Genomic DNA, 15200 nt, shown 5'->3' with positions numbered 1-15200 from the left:
AAATGTAAGAAAACGACACAAAATGTGTTTGTGACACAAATTAACAACATATAAGAGCTAAAGCTTAGTTGATGTTTTTTGAAGATAACTGTATTTCCATTTCCTAATGCACATCCTGGATCATGTTCTTGCCTCTTATCTGTGGTTTCTGTATGATCTACATCGGTCTTAAAAAAAAAAAAAAAAAAAAAAACTGTGAGCAGCATTGCACCTCTCCCTCGCTAACCCCTAAGTGCACCTTTTCTACCTGCCCTCACTGGCTCGAGCAGCAGCACCAATCCCATGTTACAAAAATCATCAGATGTCTTAGAAAAACATTGCTTCAGAACAGGAGTGCCAAACTCCAGGCCTCGAGAGCAGGCCTCCTGCTGGTTTTCCAAACATTCTGCCTTATCTGCTGCTGGAAAATGTGGGTTTAACCGACAAGGAGCTTCAATGGTAGGTTGGTTAAAAAACATGCCAGACACCGGCCCTCGAGGCCTGGAGTTTGGCACCCCTGCTCAATATGCTAATTATGCTAATGTGGCTAAAAGTGCTTGCATTGCAATCAGTTCATCTACTGTTTCAATAAAACACATTTCTAAAAATATTAATCATGCTAACTATGCTAATGTGGCTAAAAATGCTAGCAAAGCAATAAGCATCATCAGTTGTCTCAGGGTGTTTTCAGGCAGTAAAACAGCAACTGTAGACGGTCATTAGCTGACAAATGTGGAGCAGAGCTGCAACAGCAACTCATTAAAATGTGCTGGGATGATTTCAGGCTCATTAAAACAACTGTTAACAGGATAAACATTGCTTCTCACACTTTTTCCCAAAGAATTTATGTAATAAACTTTTATCAACATACCTTGTAGCCGTAGCCTCTTCAGTAACTGCCTTGCAGCACGCCTCCACCGTACCAAAATAACAGTACAGAAGTGTTGAACCTGGCTTCATAAAGATGTTCAAAATTAGGTGGCTCGTCTGTGTTCCTGTTCTTGACCGCTGACGTCAGCTCCAGCACGTCCCCCAACCCATCTGGATGAAGCTCATCTGCTACACTTTTCAAATACGTAGTTGTAGAGTTATATAAGCGCTAATTCTTATTCAACAGTCCTGGTCATCACCTGTCCGTCCAGGGAGAGGATCTCTTTTTCATGTGGACATTCCTGAGATTTCTTATTTTTTCCAAAATTGTTTTTTTAGGGGTTTTTCCTCACTGAGAAGGATAGTCTATGAAAGGGGTGTCGAACTCAATCGCACAAAGGGCCAAAATCCAAAGCACACCTTAGGTCGCGAGTCAAACAGGATAATCATTTATCGGATCCACTATAAGAAAAATTTCAGAACTTTAATAACAGAACTTTTTAAAATGAACCAAACCTTGGGACACGGTTGGTACCAGTACGCTAACCTGGTACCCTAAGCTTAACTTCTAGGCTGATACTGTGTCTGGAACCGTTACCGATCCGCGTACGGCACCAACCCATGTCCGGTACTGACCCATGTCCGGTACCAAGTTAAGGTTAGGGTTAAGATACTGGTGTGGTCCATGTCCCGGTACTGGGCTGAGACCGATTTGGGGCCCAGAGGTTGGGGACCCCTGATTTTGTTGGAACAGCCAGCAAATCAAAAGACGAGTGGTGGACATTTGAAATGTCCATTTTTGACGCGGAGGGGTTCATAACCAAACGTCAATTTGGGATGAGTTGGGGATGAGAAAGTGTTGCAATTTGTTTCAAGCACAAGATAACATCAGACCGTTAATAACAAAAATATAAATGATCTGGCGGACCGTATATAATCACCCATCTGGCCGGATCCGGCCACCAGGCCTAGACTTTGACACATGAGGTCTGAGGGCAGGGATACCAGGTTAACTTATTTAGTTTAGCAACCAGCCACTGTTTATATTTTATGATTCACTTTTTCTCTTTGTAAACCCACTGAGACGATTGCATCGTGATATTGGACTATATGAATAAAACTGAACTGAATTAGTGCAGCACCTCCCTCTTTCTCTTTTGTTGGACCCGCCCCAGTAACTGCTGGCCAATGACTGAAGAGATCTTTAATCAGATGGTTTTGTCAATAAGCTTTAGTCCGGAAAAGGATAGTTTTCTTAACTGCAGACTGAATACAGATCGAACCCAACGTTCGGGACACGATCCGGAACAAATTAGGCGGACTTGGTTCAGACCGCATAATTTTTCCAGTCTGAATACATCCTCAGAAAAACACATTGCTTGAGATGCTATGCTAAAAAAAATGCTAGTTATGCCAATTTGGCTAAAAGTGGAAGCATTGCAATCAACATCATGAAGTGTCAAGCACGCCCTGCACACGGCGTTCAAAATCTTTTACTTCCAATTCCAACATTTTTTCCACAGTAGCACCTTAATGAATGAAACTTGCAGAGTTTGGATGAAGTGGATCGAAATCTCTAAGAGGAGTTTAAAGTAGTAGCTGGTAAGAGTTAACTACCTCCAGGGGGGGTTGTAGACTTAGGCTTGCAGTAGCTCTGTGAAATTTCAAGACAATCTCTCGAACAAAAAAAATATTTTTTCATATTGTGGGAAAATGTGAAAAACAGCAAATTTTACACTTTACCATAAAATGGCCCTGAATCTGTAGGTTGAGTGGCAATATCATAATGATTGCAAAATGTCTTTTAGATCCCTGATACATGTTTTGCTTTTGTTTGAATGTTTTAATTTTGGAGAGTTTTGCCCCATTCACTATTTTGCTCATTCTCTAAGCCAAATATTAATTTCCACCAGATACCGGTTGTGTGCAATTTTGGTGATTTTTCAAGAATTTTTGGGGGGTCAAATTTTCACTTAAAGGCAGAAAAAGAAAGAGGGAACGCAAGAATAAACATTGCAATTACAATAGAGAAGTCTTTGGAGCCAAGTTGAGTGTGTGTCTTTGGGTGTTTTTTGTACTACACTGTTGATGTCTGTTTGGGCTTAGACCTTTCCTTTTTTAGAGGACGTTCTGTACCTTAATGACATTTTTTTCTATCATTGCAAAAACAATAAGGTCCTGCAGTCAGTGACTGCTGTAGGCCATATAAACACCAGTAAAACACTAAGTGATCATGTATGTGACTTAATTCTAACTCTTTGACCGAGACAAAATGACAAACCCAACACTTTTTTTTATCTCTATAAAACTTAAGTTGAGATTGTTTCTAAACTTTAAAAGTTAGGTGGTATAATAACCACTGACGATAATTTTTAAAAAAAGTCTTGATTTCAAAGTAAGAGCGAGGTTCCTCTAGTCAGATAAAAAGTTTCCTTTTTAACCGTTAATCTTTACATCAGAGTTTGAGTGTTCTGTTTTCTGACGCACAAGCAGATTCAATCTTCACATTTTGAACCAATAATGAACCGCTTGTCATTGACGGACAAAAGTGTGTTTATTTTTTCAAGAAAATTAAAAATGTAAAAAAAGTATGATATAACTGAAACGTGACAGAGGGAGGAATGCTGGTTAATTCTGGATATATGTTTGTTTATAAAATATGAGAATGATTGCCTTTTGACAAAAGTCAAAGGCTTGTGAAAATTAAAAAAATAATAATTTCACTGTTTTATTTTATTATATTTACTATGTTATTATACTTGTACAAACATGATGAGATTTCAGTGTATGAATTTGCCTATTAATGGGCTTCGGGTCTCTGGCAAAAATGAATAAATACGGTAAATATTAGAATTCTGTTCCAACATTAAAACTATTCTCACTTGATCAAAATTCTGATATCTTTACACAGAGAACATGAGACGTCCTGGACAGATGTTTATGGACATATTTCAGTGCTGAACCAAGATAGTTCCTTCCCCTGCTGCATCATGGGAAATGTAGTCATGCACTAGTATCTCCACCTGTAAAGAATAGAAGGAAGACATTCAGAGATGAAGGAGTGTCTCCTTGCTTTTGCTCTTCCAATCACCTCCAGGACCTTCTGCTGTGATTGGATGATGCTGTCTCTCAGGCGTCCTGAGGCCTTTCACAGTTTTCCTTCAAAGTTTTACTGAGAAGCTGCAGTTTTACATGAAACTCTGCAGCTTTGCTCTCATACTAACTGTCTGCATTAAACTGCTGAAAGCAGCTGGACCGGCTCCACGCCTCTACTGACCTCACAGTCTGCAGTTTGTAGTCTGGACTTTCCACCAGATCCTGGAGCTGATGAAAATCTGAGTCCTGAGTGTTAGAGCCTGCCCTCAGGTCCAGTTCTGTCAGATGGGACGGGTTGGACTTCAGAGCTGCGACTAGAGCTTCAAAACAGATCTTTGTCAGCCGACACCTCTCCAACCTGAATCCAGAATGAACAGGTAGATGGCAGTGATGCAGTCAGATCTGTGTGCAGACAAACATTTGACAAAGAAAACACAAAGATAGTTTTCTCTGAACATGAAACACAGACGATCTCAGACAGAAAACGCACCTCAGGGTGTTCAGTCTGCAGTCAGGACTCTCCAGAAAACCACAGAGATACTGAGCTCCTGAGTCCAACAGGTCATTCTTACTCAGGTCCAGTTCTCTTAGATGGGACGGGTTGGATCTCAGAGCCGAGGCCAGAGCAGCACAGCTGATCTCCGACAAGCCGCAGCTGATCAAGCTGCAGGCAAAGTTCAAAGTTATATTTAAAGACGACGTTTGTGGTTACATCTCTCAATTTTAAGAGTTTGGTATGGTGGCCCTGAAGGGCAAATCACTCAAAACTAAAACATATTAAAGGTCCCAACAAATAAAAAAGCAAAACAAAATTGTAAAAAAATAACATTACAATTTAGAAATCAAAACAATTCTAGAAACAAAAATTTAGAAAAAACACAAGATATATCAAGAAATCAAAATGAAATGTAAAAAATGTAAAACCGGAGAAGGTAGGTATAATGGCATACCACTGATGGAATGATGATGTTTGTTGTCCGTTTAAACCAGAAGTTATGTAGGGTGGCTATGGATCGATTTCTGTGCCACCATATTACAAGCAAAAGTCACAGATCAAAATTCCCTAAATTGCACACAAAATGTAAAGCTTTAAGAATAAAACTTCAGAATTTGCAAGTCAAAATATTTGCTTTCAGATGATTATTTTTTGCATTTATAAAACATGGTCTGCTACTGAGGCTTAAACTCTGAACAGGTTATTTTACACTCAGATTTGCCTCTATGGCTGAAGAAAAAAAAAAATCGTTAAAAAAAAACAAAAAAAAAACCCCAAACTATTTTCTTATAGAATTGATTAAATTTTATTCAGTCAGATTTGATCTTATGATCTCATGAAACCGTAAAATAAACTGTAAAGTTTATCTGCTGACGTTGCACTCAACAGGCAAGTGTGATCTATAAATCTTCCGGAGCAAAAAATTGTAAAACGTTTGATTTTCTTTAAGATCTGTTTGTTTAAAAAACAGATCTGAAGCACATTATCTTCTGCTGCACAACATTGTTTTGGATTAAGTTACCAGCAGTAGTAGCCTAAGTAAGGAAACGGACGATGGTTCAGCAAAGCAGACTTAATTTATTTAGTAGAAGAAATTGCATTTTTTACTTTTAATATTAATTTTCACAGGGTGTCTTACTTTTAAGAACTAGCTTTTGTCCAAAGTAAAAAACAAAATAATTAATGGGAAAAAAAGCTTTTTTCTCAACATTTTATTCAGGAGGAAAAAAAAATGTTCAGATATAAATCATAATCGTAACATAATGTAACATCCAGCTGGACGGAGTTGGAGCTCAGGAGTTTTTTCTGCTCCGGACATTTTAAACCCGCTGACCGCTACACTGATATAAATAAATACAAAACCATGTTGTATTTGTGTGGCTTTGCTGATCCTTCTGAGCTCTACTCAAAGAGAAACGGGCCAGAATGATTGAAGACTGCAGAATTCTGGTCGAACAGCACTGATACCATGTCCAAAGTTTGCGTCTGTCCAGGGGTGTCAAACTTAATCGCACAGGGGCCAAAATCCAAAACACATGTAGTCACGAGCCAAACAGGCATCTGAAAACATTTGTGTTGCAAACGCAAAAAAAAAAAAAAAAATTCTGAAAGCAAAAAAAATAAAGATTTTGAAAGCAAAAAAGTTTAAGGCAATATATTTGGTAATCTTGCTTTTTAGCCAGTGTAACAACAAAAAGTTTGTAGTATGCCACATAATGTAAATATTGTTAAATGCTAAATAAACTCTGTTGAATGTGAATCGCAAGCTGTCACTGAACTGAACTTTTTTGTTCCTTCAATGCCAATGGAGAATCTTAAAACTGCCCTGTCATGGTTGAAACCTAAAGATGAGAACCGGTAACTTTTTTGATCTGAATAAGTTTTGGGTCATTTACGTGCCTCCCTTTCCCAAACCAGTGCCAGTATCTGCCCCCTTAAACAAATTTATAGACAAGCTGCTGTTTTTACTTATTTTCTTTAAGGGCCTCTATCATGCAAAATCAACTTTTTTGAGCTTGTATGTGCAGTATAATGTTAGTTCCACATGGAAAACAATCCCATAGCTGTATTTTGATCTAGGGATGTCCCGATCCGATCACGTGATCGGAAATTGGGCCCGATCACGTAGTTGATGACTCAATCAAAATCAGACGTAGTCTCCCAAACAGAATCGGATATTTTATTTATTCTTATTATGATCAGCACTTTATATTTCAGGCATATTATTCCGGATAAAAACTCCACTAGAAGTCTGCATGTCATGAACAGATCACCTGATGTAATCGCCTTAAAACGCAGCAGAAAACGGCAGCAGCTCAAGCAGGAGGCTAACGTAAACAATAAGTCAAGCTAGCTAGACAATCACAGATTCAGTCTTCCGGGATCAATAAGTCTTTTCAAAAACGCTTTAACTGACAGCAGGTATCTCTTTTGGTTTGTCTTAATGTAAACATAAAGGAATATTGACAGAAAAAAGACAGTTTTTGTTTCTTTTTAATGTGATTCGTGGTGCTGACAGACGGCTAAACACCAGCTGCTAAATGCTACATGCTAGCACCATGATTTACCTCTGTAGGACCAAAGCTGTCCTATGATATGCCTGTTTTATTTATCTGATAGAAATACAAGTGAAGAAAATTAACTACTGTGGTAATAAAACCAAAAATGTGATGTCTTAAGAGCTTTAAAAACTCAAATGGCCTTTTAAAAAAGAAATAAACTAATAAATGGTTCTTTTTTTTCTCCTAATAAATGCTTCTAATGATATGAGCTAGTCATGAACACTCATTAAATTCATGATAAAACAAAGTCATCATTCATTTTTAAGAATTTTAAATGAGGACAGGAATCACATTTGGCTAAAATGTTCAATAGCTCTAAAGATATTAAAGCTAAAGTCACAAAACTTTCTAACATGGCTAATTATCACTTAAATAGGTTTTTATTTGTTTTATTTGTACTTGTTTATTAAAGCTACTTCACAGAAGTTTTCTATTTAAGTTTTTAAACGTTAAAAGAATCTTAATAAAATTTAAATAAAGGACAACACAAATCTGTTTTTTTCAATTTGTTTATGTTTTAAATATGTTTCCGGAATCGGATCGGGCCCAAAAAAACCTGATCGGGACATCCATATTTTGATCCATGCATATCTGAGCATTTCCTGCACTCGGAGCACCAGCCCCTCTCAATCCAAAACAGTTTGTATCTAAGAGCTGATTTTACCTTTTCTTCTATTGGAACAATACTGCGCCGTAAGCCAACTGTTCATTATTTGCAGGCAAAATGTTAGGAAAACTTTCTTAAATTACAGTACTCAGCATAACTGACCTGAGTATGATTAGTTTGGTGTTTGGACTTTCAAGAAAACAACACAGATGCTTCATTCCAGAGTCTTGCAGATCTCTGTTGAAGTTCAAGGTCAGTTCTCTCAGATGGAACGGGTTAGACTTGAGGGCTGAGCTTAGAGCAGCACAGCTGATCCCAGACAAGCTGCACCAACTCAACCTGAAAAAGGAAGAAAGAGGAGATAAAAGTGGTGGAGCTTACCGTATTTTTCGGACTATAAGTCGCACCGGAGTATAAGTCGCAGTAGCTAAAAAATGCATAATGAAGAAGAAAAAAACATATATAAGTCACTCCGGAGTATAAGTTGCACTTTTAAGAGAATAGTCCAACATTTATGAACAAATTCAACAAGCCTGACGTAACGTTGCATTTGACATCAAATGAGATTCATGAGTCAAATTCGAGTCCACTGAATCTTTTGATGTGCGTCTAATTTAATGCTCAATGCTTGTCCAAAAATGTGTTCATAAACTAGACACTCCCATTGGAGAAGCTGTCTGAAGTTTTTAGCCTCATCGCTACATGATGGAGGCTTTGGCTGTTTATCTTGTTTAAAATACACAGAAGATACGGATGATGTTGAGAGGTTAAGTTATTTATTTTAAAGAACTCCACAAAAGCATCTATAATCATCTCTCCATTCTGGGTTCAGGAAAGCAGTTTTTTCTTTTTCTTACGGCGATCGTTACCTTCTAGCCTGCAGGAGCTGCAACTAAATGACAGTTTTTAGCTGCTCTTCTGTCTGTTTATAACCCAGTTTGATGGCTTGTTGTCCTGCATTAGCCCAGGAAGAGAAAAATAAAAACAATAATAATAATGTCTTGATGCAAATGAGAAAAACATCATAACATCCATGAGGAGAATGATTATCAGGAACGGAACTTCTTCTTCTGCGTTTCTGTCAGCTGACAGCAGTAGATACTGATACACAAACCTACAGTGCCCTCTAGTGGTTGTTATTGGGAAACAACCGCCAAAAGGCAACCGGTTTAAGTGGGGAAAATAACAAATATGAGCCTATTTATGCCTAACAAAATCACATATAAGTCGCTCCTGAGTATAAGTCGCACCCTTGGAAAATCAATGAAAAAAAGCGCAACTTAAAGTCCGGATCAGACAGCGTCGATGTTCAGCTTAGCAGCTTTAACCCTTTAACACCTGAGGCATTGCCGGTGAAACAAAATCTTCTCAACGACTTCTCAACTTCTCAACCAACTTCTCACGCCGCTGTTCTCCTTCAGAATCTACTGGAATTACGTTGATCGTGTTAACGTTTAAATTACAGTAAATCAAAGAACAAACACTGGAGCTCCAGCGTCTGATGAAGTTCAGACGTTTTCTGTTGCAGTTCAGAAGTTTGAAATGTTTAAATATTTGAGCTTTAGCCTAGAACTGATGCAGGCATTGAAAAGCACCTCAGAACCTCCAGTCTGCAGTTTGGACTTTCCAGTCCAGCACACAGAACCTTGATTGCCGAGTCCTGGAGCTCGTTGCTGCCAAGGTTCAGTTCTGTCAAATGGGATGGTTTGGACTTGAGAGCAGAGGCCACAACTTCACAGTCAGTGTCTGAGAGTCCACAGAAAAGCGCTCTGTAGAGACAAAGAAAGTAATTCAAATAACGAAGAGAATAAAAGCAATACAACAAAGCCTCCATCTTCTTTTCAAGTTCCTCCAGAGACCACTGGAGACAGGTCACAAAAGGGAGCAATTCTCTGTCAACTCCCACATTAAAGTTTGACTTCACCCCTGAAGAAGTGTTTAATCCTTATTGCTTTATTTATTATTAATGAACAAATCTGAGGAGGATTTAGTTCTTAAATAAAATCTGCTTTAATGTCAGAATTGTTTTTTGATTGACATGCAGCTTGTACAACCAAACAGAGTTTCAAACTTCACTTCATCCCAACCCTTCCTTGGAATGTTGTTGAGGTGGGCCAGGTCAGCTTTGGTCAATGTCCGCCACCAAACTAAGAGTTTATTTACGGCAAGCAGAGTCCAATGAAGGACATCACTATTTAGGGTTGGAACGAGAATCCAAGTACTCGCATACTGGGGATCTGCTCCCAAAAATTTGAGAACAAATATTTGCAACGCCCAAGACTGCTGATTTGCAATCTTTATAAATATATTAGAGTGGTAAAAATACAATTCGGGAACAATGTGTTTTTTAACCTGAAAAACCAGAATGATGTTAGATTTTAAGCTTATAAACTGAAAAAGCCGAATGTGCAGCACTACTGTCGCTGGAAGTAAATAAATCAAAGTGTCAAATTTTTAAAATAAAACTATCAAGTGATTTTTTTTTTTAAAAGACTGAAATTACGCTTACTGACTTAAGTTCTGAAAAAAATCATTTGCTTTAAGACCGGATATTCAGCCCCAGTGTTTACATTCTTTTTGGTTATGGTAAGTCCTCAACCGTTCTTAGAGCGGACCCTGATGCAATAAGGAGGGTCTAAGACAGAGGTGTCAAACATACAGATGGTTTAATCCGACCCAGTCACAAAGAGGAATAAATGTAAGGATGTTTGCAATAAAAAAAAAGAAAGTTTATAGCTAACCCATTTGTGTGGAGAGTTATGGTTCTGTAAAGAAATGACCCCAATGAGTAATTCTGCCACAAGGGGGAGCAAAGGAAAAGCAGCCAATGCAGGAGAAGATTTTTGCAAAATTTCTTTGTATTTTGCACACTTAAATGACATTGAAATGTGTTATTACACATTTAAATCCCGATATTGACGGCCTGGTGAAGGCCAAACAATGCAGAGTTTCAGGAGAGAAAGGGGAGTTAATTTCAAATTTGTATGTTCACAAATGTTTGCAAGTTTAATTTAGTTTAATTTTTCACTGATTTGCACATTTATATTTTAGGCAGGGTGTTTATTTTTTTATAGCCATCTCCTGAGTTTACTATCAGCATTGCCTCAATGTCGATGTAAGGTTTTCAGAATGTGTAAAACTGAATAAACTCTGTAAATGAATATGTAACAATAAGAAGCTATTGTTTATATCTTATGACCAACTTTCTGCTTTTGTACATTTACCAGCGTGAAGCTCGATGAGACAACTGTTTTGTGATATTGGGCTGTATAAATAAGATAGAATTGAAGTGTAGAGGAGAAAAGCAGCCTCGTGGTGATATGCAGCGCTGCACATCAGCTGATTTTGACATTTTGGAAAGATTTGACTTTCTTTTAAAAATAAAAACCCACTTATGTAAAGACTATAATTTATTCTATGAGCAAACTGTGTTTAAATATTTTTGCTCAAGAGAGATTTAATCCATAGAAAATTTACATATTTAACTTACTTATAATTATGGCTAAATATTTGATTCATAAGTGTAAATATGCTAACAAAAAACAGTTTATGTTTTTCAGAAAGAAATGACACTGTATGTAAATGGTATTGAGTCCTGCACTAACAAAAAAGCTGTTTTAACACTTGAAGTGTGATCACATTTGAAACTTTAGCAGAATCCTTTACCTTTATTATTTTTTTTTCTACCTGATTTATTTAGCATTTTATGACTATTTCTTTTTTTTGGTCATTTTCTTAGCAAATGTGAAAATGTTGCTATTGGCACATATTGTGGATTGTCAATGTTTCTGTATGTGCAATATTTGTCAATAAAGTTTATTTTTGAATAAAACATCAATATATGGGTCGGGTCATCTGGACCCCATAGGACAGCACAAAGGTTAAGAGTTATGATGTTAAGGGAAAATCTACGACATGTTTGAACGGTTCCTATACGATATCTACTCTACATATACAGATATTTTACAGAGGAGGAAGATACATTTTACCCTCAAAAGTTAGGGGAAACTGGAAGCTAAAAAAATAATAAAAACTGATCCGGTACATAAAACTATGAGCTGACTTTAAACTGGTTTGTAGCCTGAAAAGAATGGAGATGATTTAAGGAGCTGCACCTCTTGTTCCTCTGATTCAGATACAGGATTAGGTTTCAGGTTTTTTTTTAGAATGTTCCCGTATATTTGTGTATTTTTTTAACCACTAATTGTTCTTCTCAATGTCATAGATTATCCTAATAAATGGGTTAAAAAGTTTTGTTAAAGAACTTTCCTACTTCGCTGCACTCATCTCTAGTCAACTTACTTGAACTTTCTGCAGTTCCTCACAGCTGGTATTAGTCTGCGTCTACCCTCAGCTGTGGTGGATGTGTAGTTGAGAAGGTCCAGCTCATCCACAACTTCTTCTGACATCTGCAGCATGTAAGCCAGAGCCGAGCAGTGGGTCTCTGAGAGTTCCTTTGCTGATTTGTTCTCTGACATCAGAAACTCTTGAATCTCCTGATGAACCGAGAGGTCCTTCATCTCCATCAGACAGTGAAAGATGTTGATCCGTCTGTCAGGAGACACTGTGTCACTGGTCTGTTTCTTCTGTGGGCTGGGACCTGCCACAGTGCTGTCAAAAACCTCTTCCCCGCAGTTGATCTTCATCAGATTGTTGATGACTGCCTGGATGGTCTCTGGCCTGTTCTCTGTCTGACCCAGCAGACTTCCCAGAAGCCTCTGGTTGGACTCCACAGAGAGGCCATGAAGGAAGCGAACAAACAGGTCCAGGTGTCCAGTTTGACTTTGCAAGGATTTCTCCATGACTCTGTCCAGAAATTCATCCAGGGTTGAGATGTTCACAAGATCCTTCAGAAAGTTCTCCATCGCCTCAGTCTTCCTGTTGGTGTAACAGTGGAACATGTAGACCGCAGACAGAAACTCCTGGACGCTCAGATGAACAAAGCAGTAGACCGGCTTTTGAAAGATCAGACACTCCCGTATGAAGATCTCAGTACAAACTCCTGAGAACACAGAGACCTCTGTGACATCCAGACCACACTGCTCCAGGTCTTCCTCATAGAACATGAGGTTTCTGTCCTCTAGATGTTCCAATGCCAGCCTCCCCAGCTTCAGAAGAACGTCTCGATTTGCTTCTGTCAGCTCCTGTGGACTCCTGTCAAGCTGCTGCTGGTACTTGTTCTTCTTCCTCTTTGTCTGGACCATCAGTAAGTGTGAGTACAGGTCCGTCAGGGTTTTTGGCAGCTCTCCTCTGTGCTCTGTGGTCAACATGTCCTCGAGGACCACAGCAGCGATCCAGCAGAAGATCGGAACTCCACACATGACATGGAGGCTCCTGGAGCCCTTGATGTGGGAGATGATTCTGCTGGACAAATCTTCATCTTTGAATCTCCTCTTGAAGTACTCCTCCTTCTGGGAGTCAGTAAAGCCTCGTACTTCTGTTACCCTGGAAACACAGGAATGAGGGATCTGATTGGCTGCTGCTGGTCTGGAGGTGATCCAGACCAGAGCTGAGGGAAGCAGATGTCCCTGGATGAGGTTTGTGAGCAGCACGTTGACTGAGGACTTCTGGGTGACATCAGACACCACCTGACCACTTTTGAAGTCCAGAGAAAGTCGGCTTTCATCCAGACCATCAAAGATGAAGAGAAGTTTACAGACATACAGCTGCTCAGCTGGGATCTTCTGGAAGCTTGGATGGAACGTCTGGATCAGAGTGAGAAGACTCTGTTGCTCCTCTCTGACCAGGTTCAGCTCCCTGAAAGAAAGAGGAACCACAGCACTGATGTCTTGGTTCTCCAAACCCTCGGCCCAGTCCAGAGTGAACTTCTGCACCAAGAAGCTTTTTCCAGCTCCTGCCACGCCGCTCGTCAGAACCACTCTGACGGATCCGTGTTGGTCAGGTAAGACTTTGAAGATCTCGTTGCACCTGATAGGAATGTTGTGGAGACTGCTGATCTTAGAAGCTGCCTCCAGCTGCCTGACCTCATGCTGGGTGTTCACATCTTCACTCAGCCCCTCTGTGATGAAGAGCTCAGTGTAGATCCTGTTCAGAAGCTTTTCTCTTCCCGCTTCTTCTGTTCCTTCATTCACGTGTTCGCATCTCCTCTTCAGACTGATCTGATGTCCATAAAAAAGGTTCAAACCAGCATCTGCTAAAAAAGAAACAATCCAAGCAGAGATTAAGAAAAACTTTTTTCCATGTTCAGTTTTAGAAACAAACCTTACTTTTGTTCGGATCAGATCCTGACTGTGGGCAGGAGCTGAGTCCAGAATCCTGAGACAAACCACAGAAGGAGCGCTGCTCCTCCTCAAAAACACTCTTCTCTCTATGGAAACCAGAAGGGGAAACAAAACCCCCAAATCTCAAATTAATAATTCAAAAACTAAAACTGGTTTAGAAAACAAACCATTTGATCGAAATCTTTGTTGTGTTTTGGTTCAGAGGTCTTGGTTGTGTCAACATCCTTTTATTTGTGTCTCTGAGACTGAATTTGTTGTGCTTTACTGCCTAAAATTACATTTACAAAAAAATAAGCAGAAATCCCAGAATGGATGAGGAGGTAACATGTTGGTTTGAGGTATATGAGTCAGCAGTCCATTCTGACAGAATGTGAAGTTCAAAATGTAACCGAATGATTCCGAACATCTTTCCTGGAATCAAGCGGCTGCACTTCCAGATACATCAGAGCTGTTCCTGTTCAGCTCACTTTGAAATGCTTCAGAAGAAACTGACTTACTTTGAGCTTAAAAGTCCAGGTTCAGTTCCAAAGTTTACAGGTAGATCTTTGGACAGGTCGCTCTTCATGGACAGACAGCTGAACGGTAACGGCAGCACTTCCTCCATGAGCGGCAGATCTCTGCAAACACAGACAAATGTCTTCGTGGAATTTGGAAGCAAACAGGACAAGTTTTCACTTCAAACATTCCGTACAGTGTTCCCTCTCCATATCACGGTTCATCTTTTGCAATCCCGCTGTTTTATAAATATTTTTCAGGGCCGTTTTGCTTCGTTTGAATTCCAGCAGCTCGCTGTGTTCTGCGCCCTGATAGGCCGGAGACCTAGTCAATCTGCCTCCTTTTATACAGAATGTTTGCATATCTGTATAAATCTCAGATCACGATTACACGGGCTTTAAAAGTAGGTGGTACCCTGGGAAAATTCACGCCTATGCATGAAGCATCAAACTATGCATAAGCTATGCATGAAATTTAAGAGTTTTTAAGATCTTTTTAGACAATTTTAAGACCTTGCATGTGAAAAATTAAGATTCATTTCTCTGCCTAATTTGCAGCCCAATGGAGAAAGGAAAAACGAAATGTTGTCTGTAACAGTGATGTAATTAATTACTTTATCACTCACATTGTGGTGCAGTAAAGGCATCTTTATTAAACCAAATTTTCGTAAACAGCTGGCTCTGATGTCTTTAAGTTAAATGAAACAGAACAGATATTAATAAAAGAAATAATAATAAAAAAAGAGTACTGACCAATGTGTGCTAATCCAGAGTTTGAGATTGCTCAAAGTGTCAGGCTTTGGTGTGCGGACACAAATGCAGGACAGCAGGCAGTTCCAAAAACTAAGTTTTTAA

The 15200-nt window shown here is 39.0% G+C and overlaps 1 protein-coding gene across 1 annotated transcript in view; it reads right to left on the bottom strand.

Moving 5' to 3' along the window:
* Nucleotides 1-3381: 3381 nt before the first annotated feature.
* The window catches only part of LOC112149514 (NLR family CARD domain-containing protein 3), a gene marked incomplete at its 5' end in the record, with an annotated part of 12443 nt that continues 624 nt past the window's right edge, over nt 3382-15200 (bottom strand). Inside the window, 8 exon segments of the mRNA XM_024277246.2 lie at nt 3382-3872; nt 4127-4303; nt 4436-4609; nt 7772-7948; nt 9205-9378; nt 11912-13763; nt 13837-13937; nt 14349-14468. Of these exon segments, the coding sequence (XP_024133014.1) occupies nt 3860-3872; nt 4127-4303; nt 4436-4609; nt 7772-7948; nt 9205-9378; nt 11912-13763; nt 13837-13937; nt 14349-14468 (2788 nt within the window).

The sequence above is a fragment of the Oryzias melastigma genome, linkage group LG13 (genome assembly GCF_002922805.2).
Source record: "Oryzias melastigma strain HK-1 linkage group LG13, ASM292280v2, whole genome shotgun sequence".
Lineage (NCBI taxonomy): Eukaryota > Metazoa > Chordata > Actinopteri > Beloniformes > Adrianichthyidae > Oryzias > Oryzias melastigma.
The sequence above is the reverse complement of the archived record's forward strand: the minus strand, read 5'-3'. Positions and strand labels throughout refer to the sequence as shown.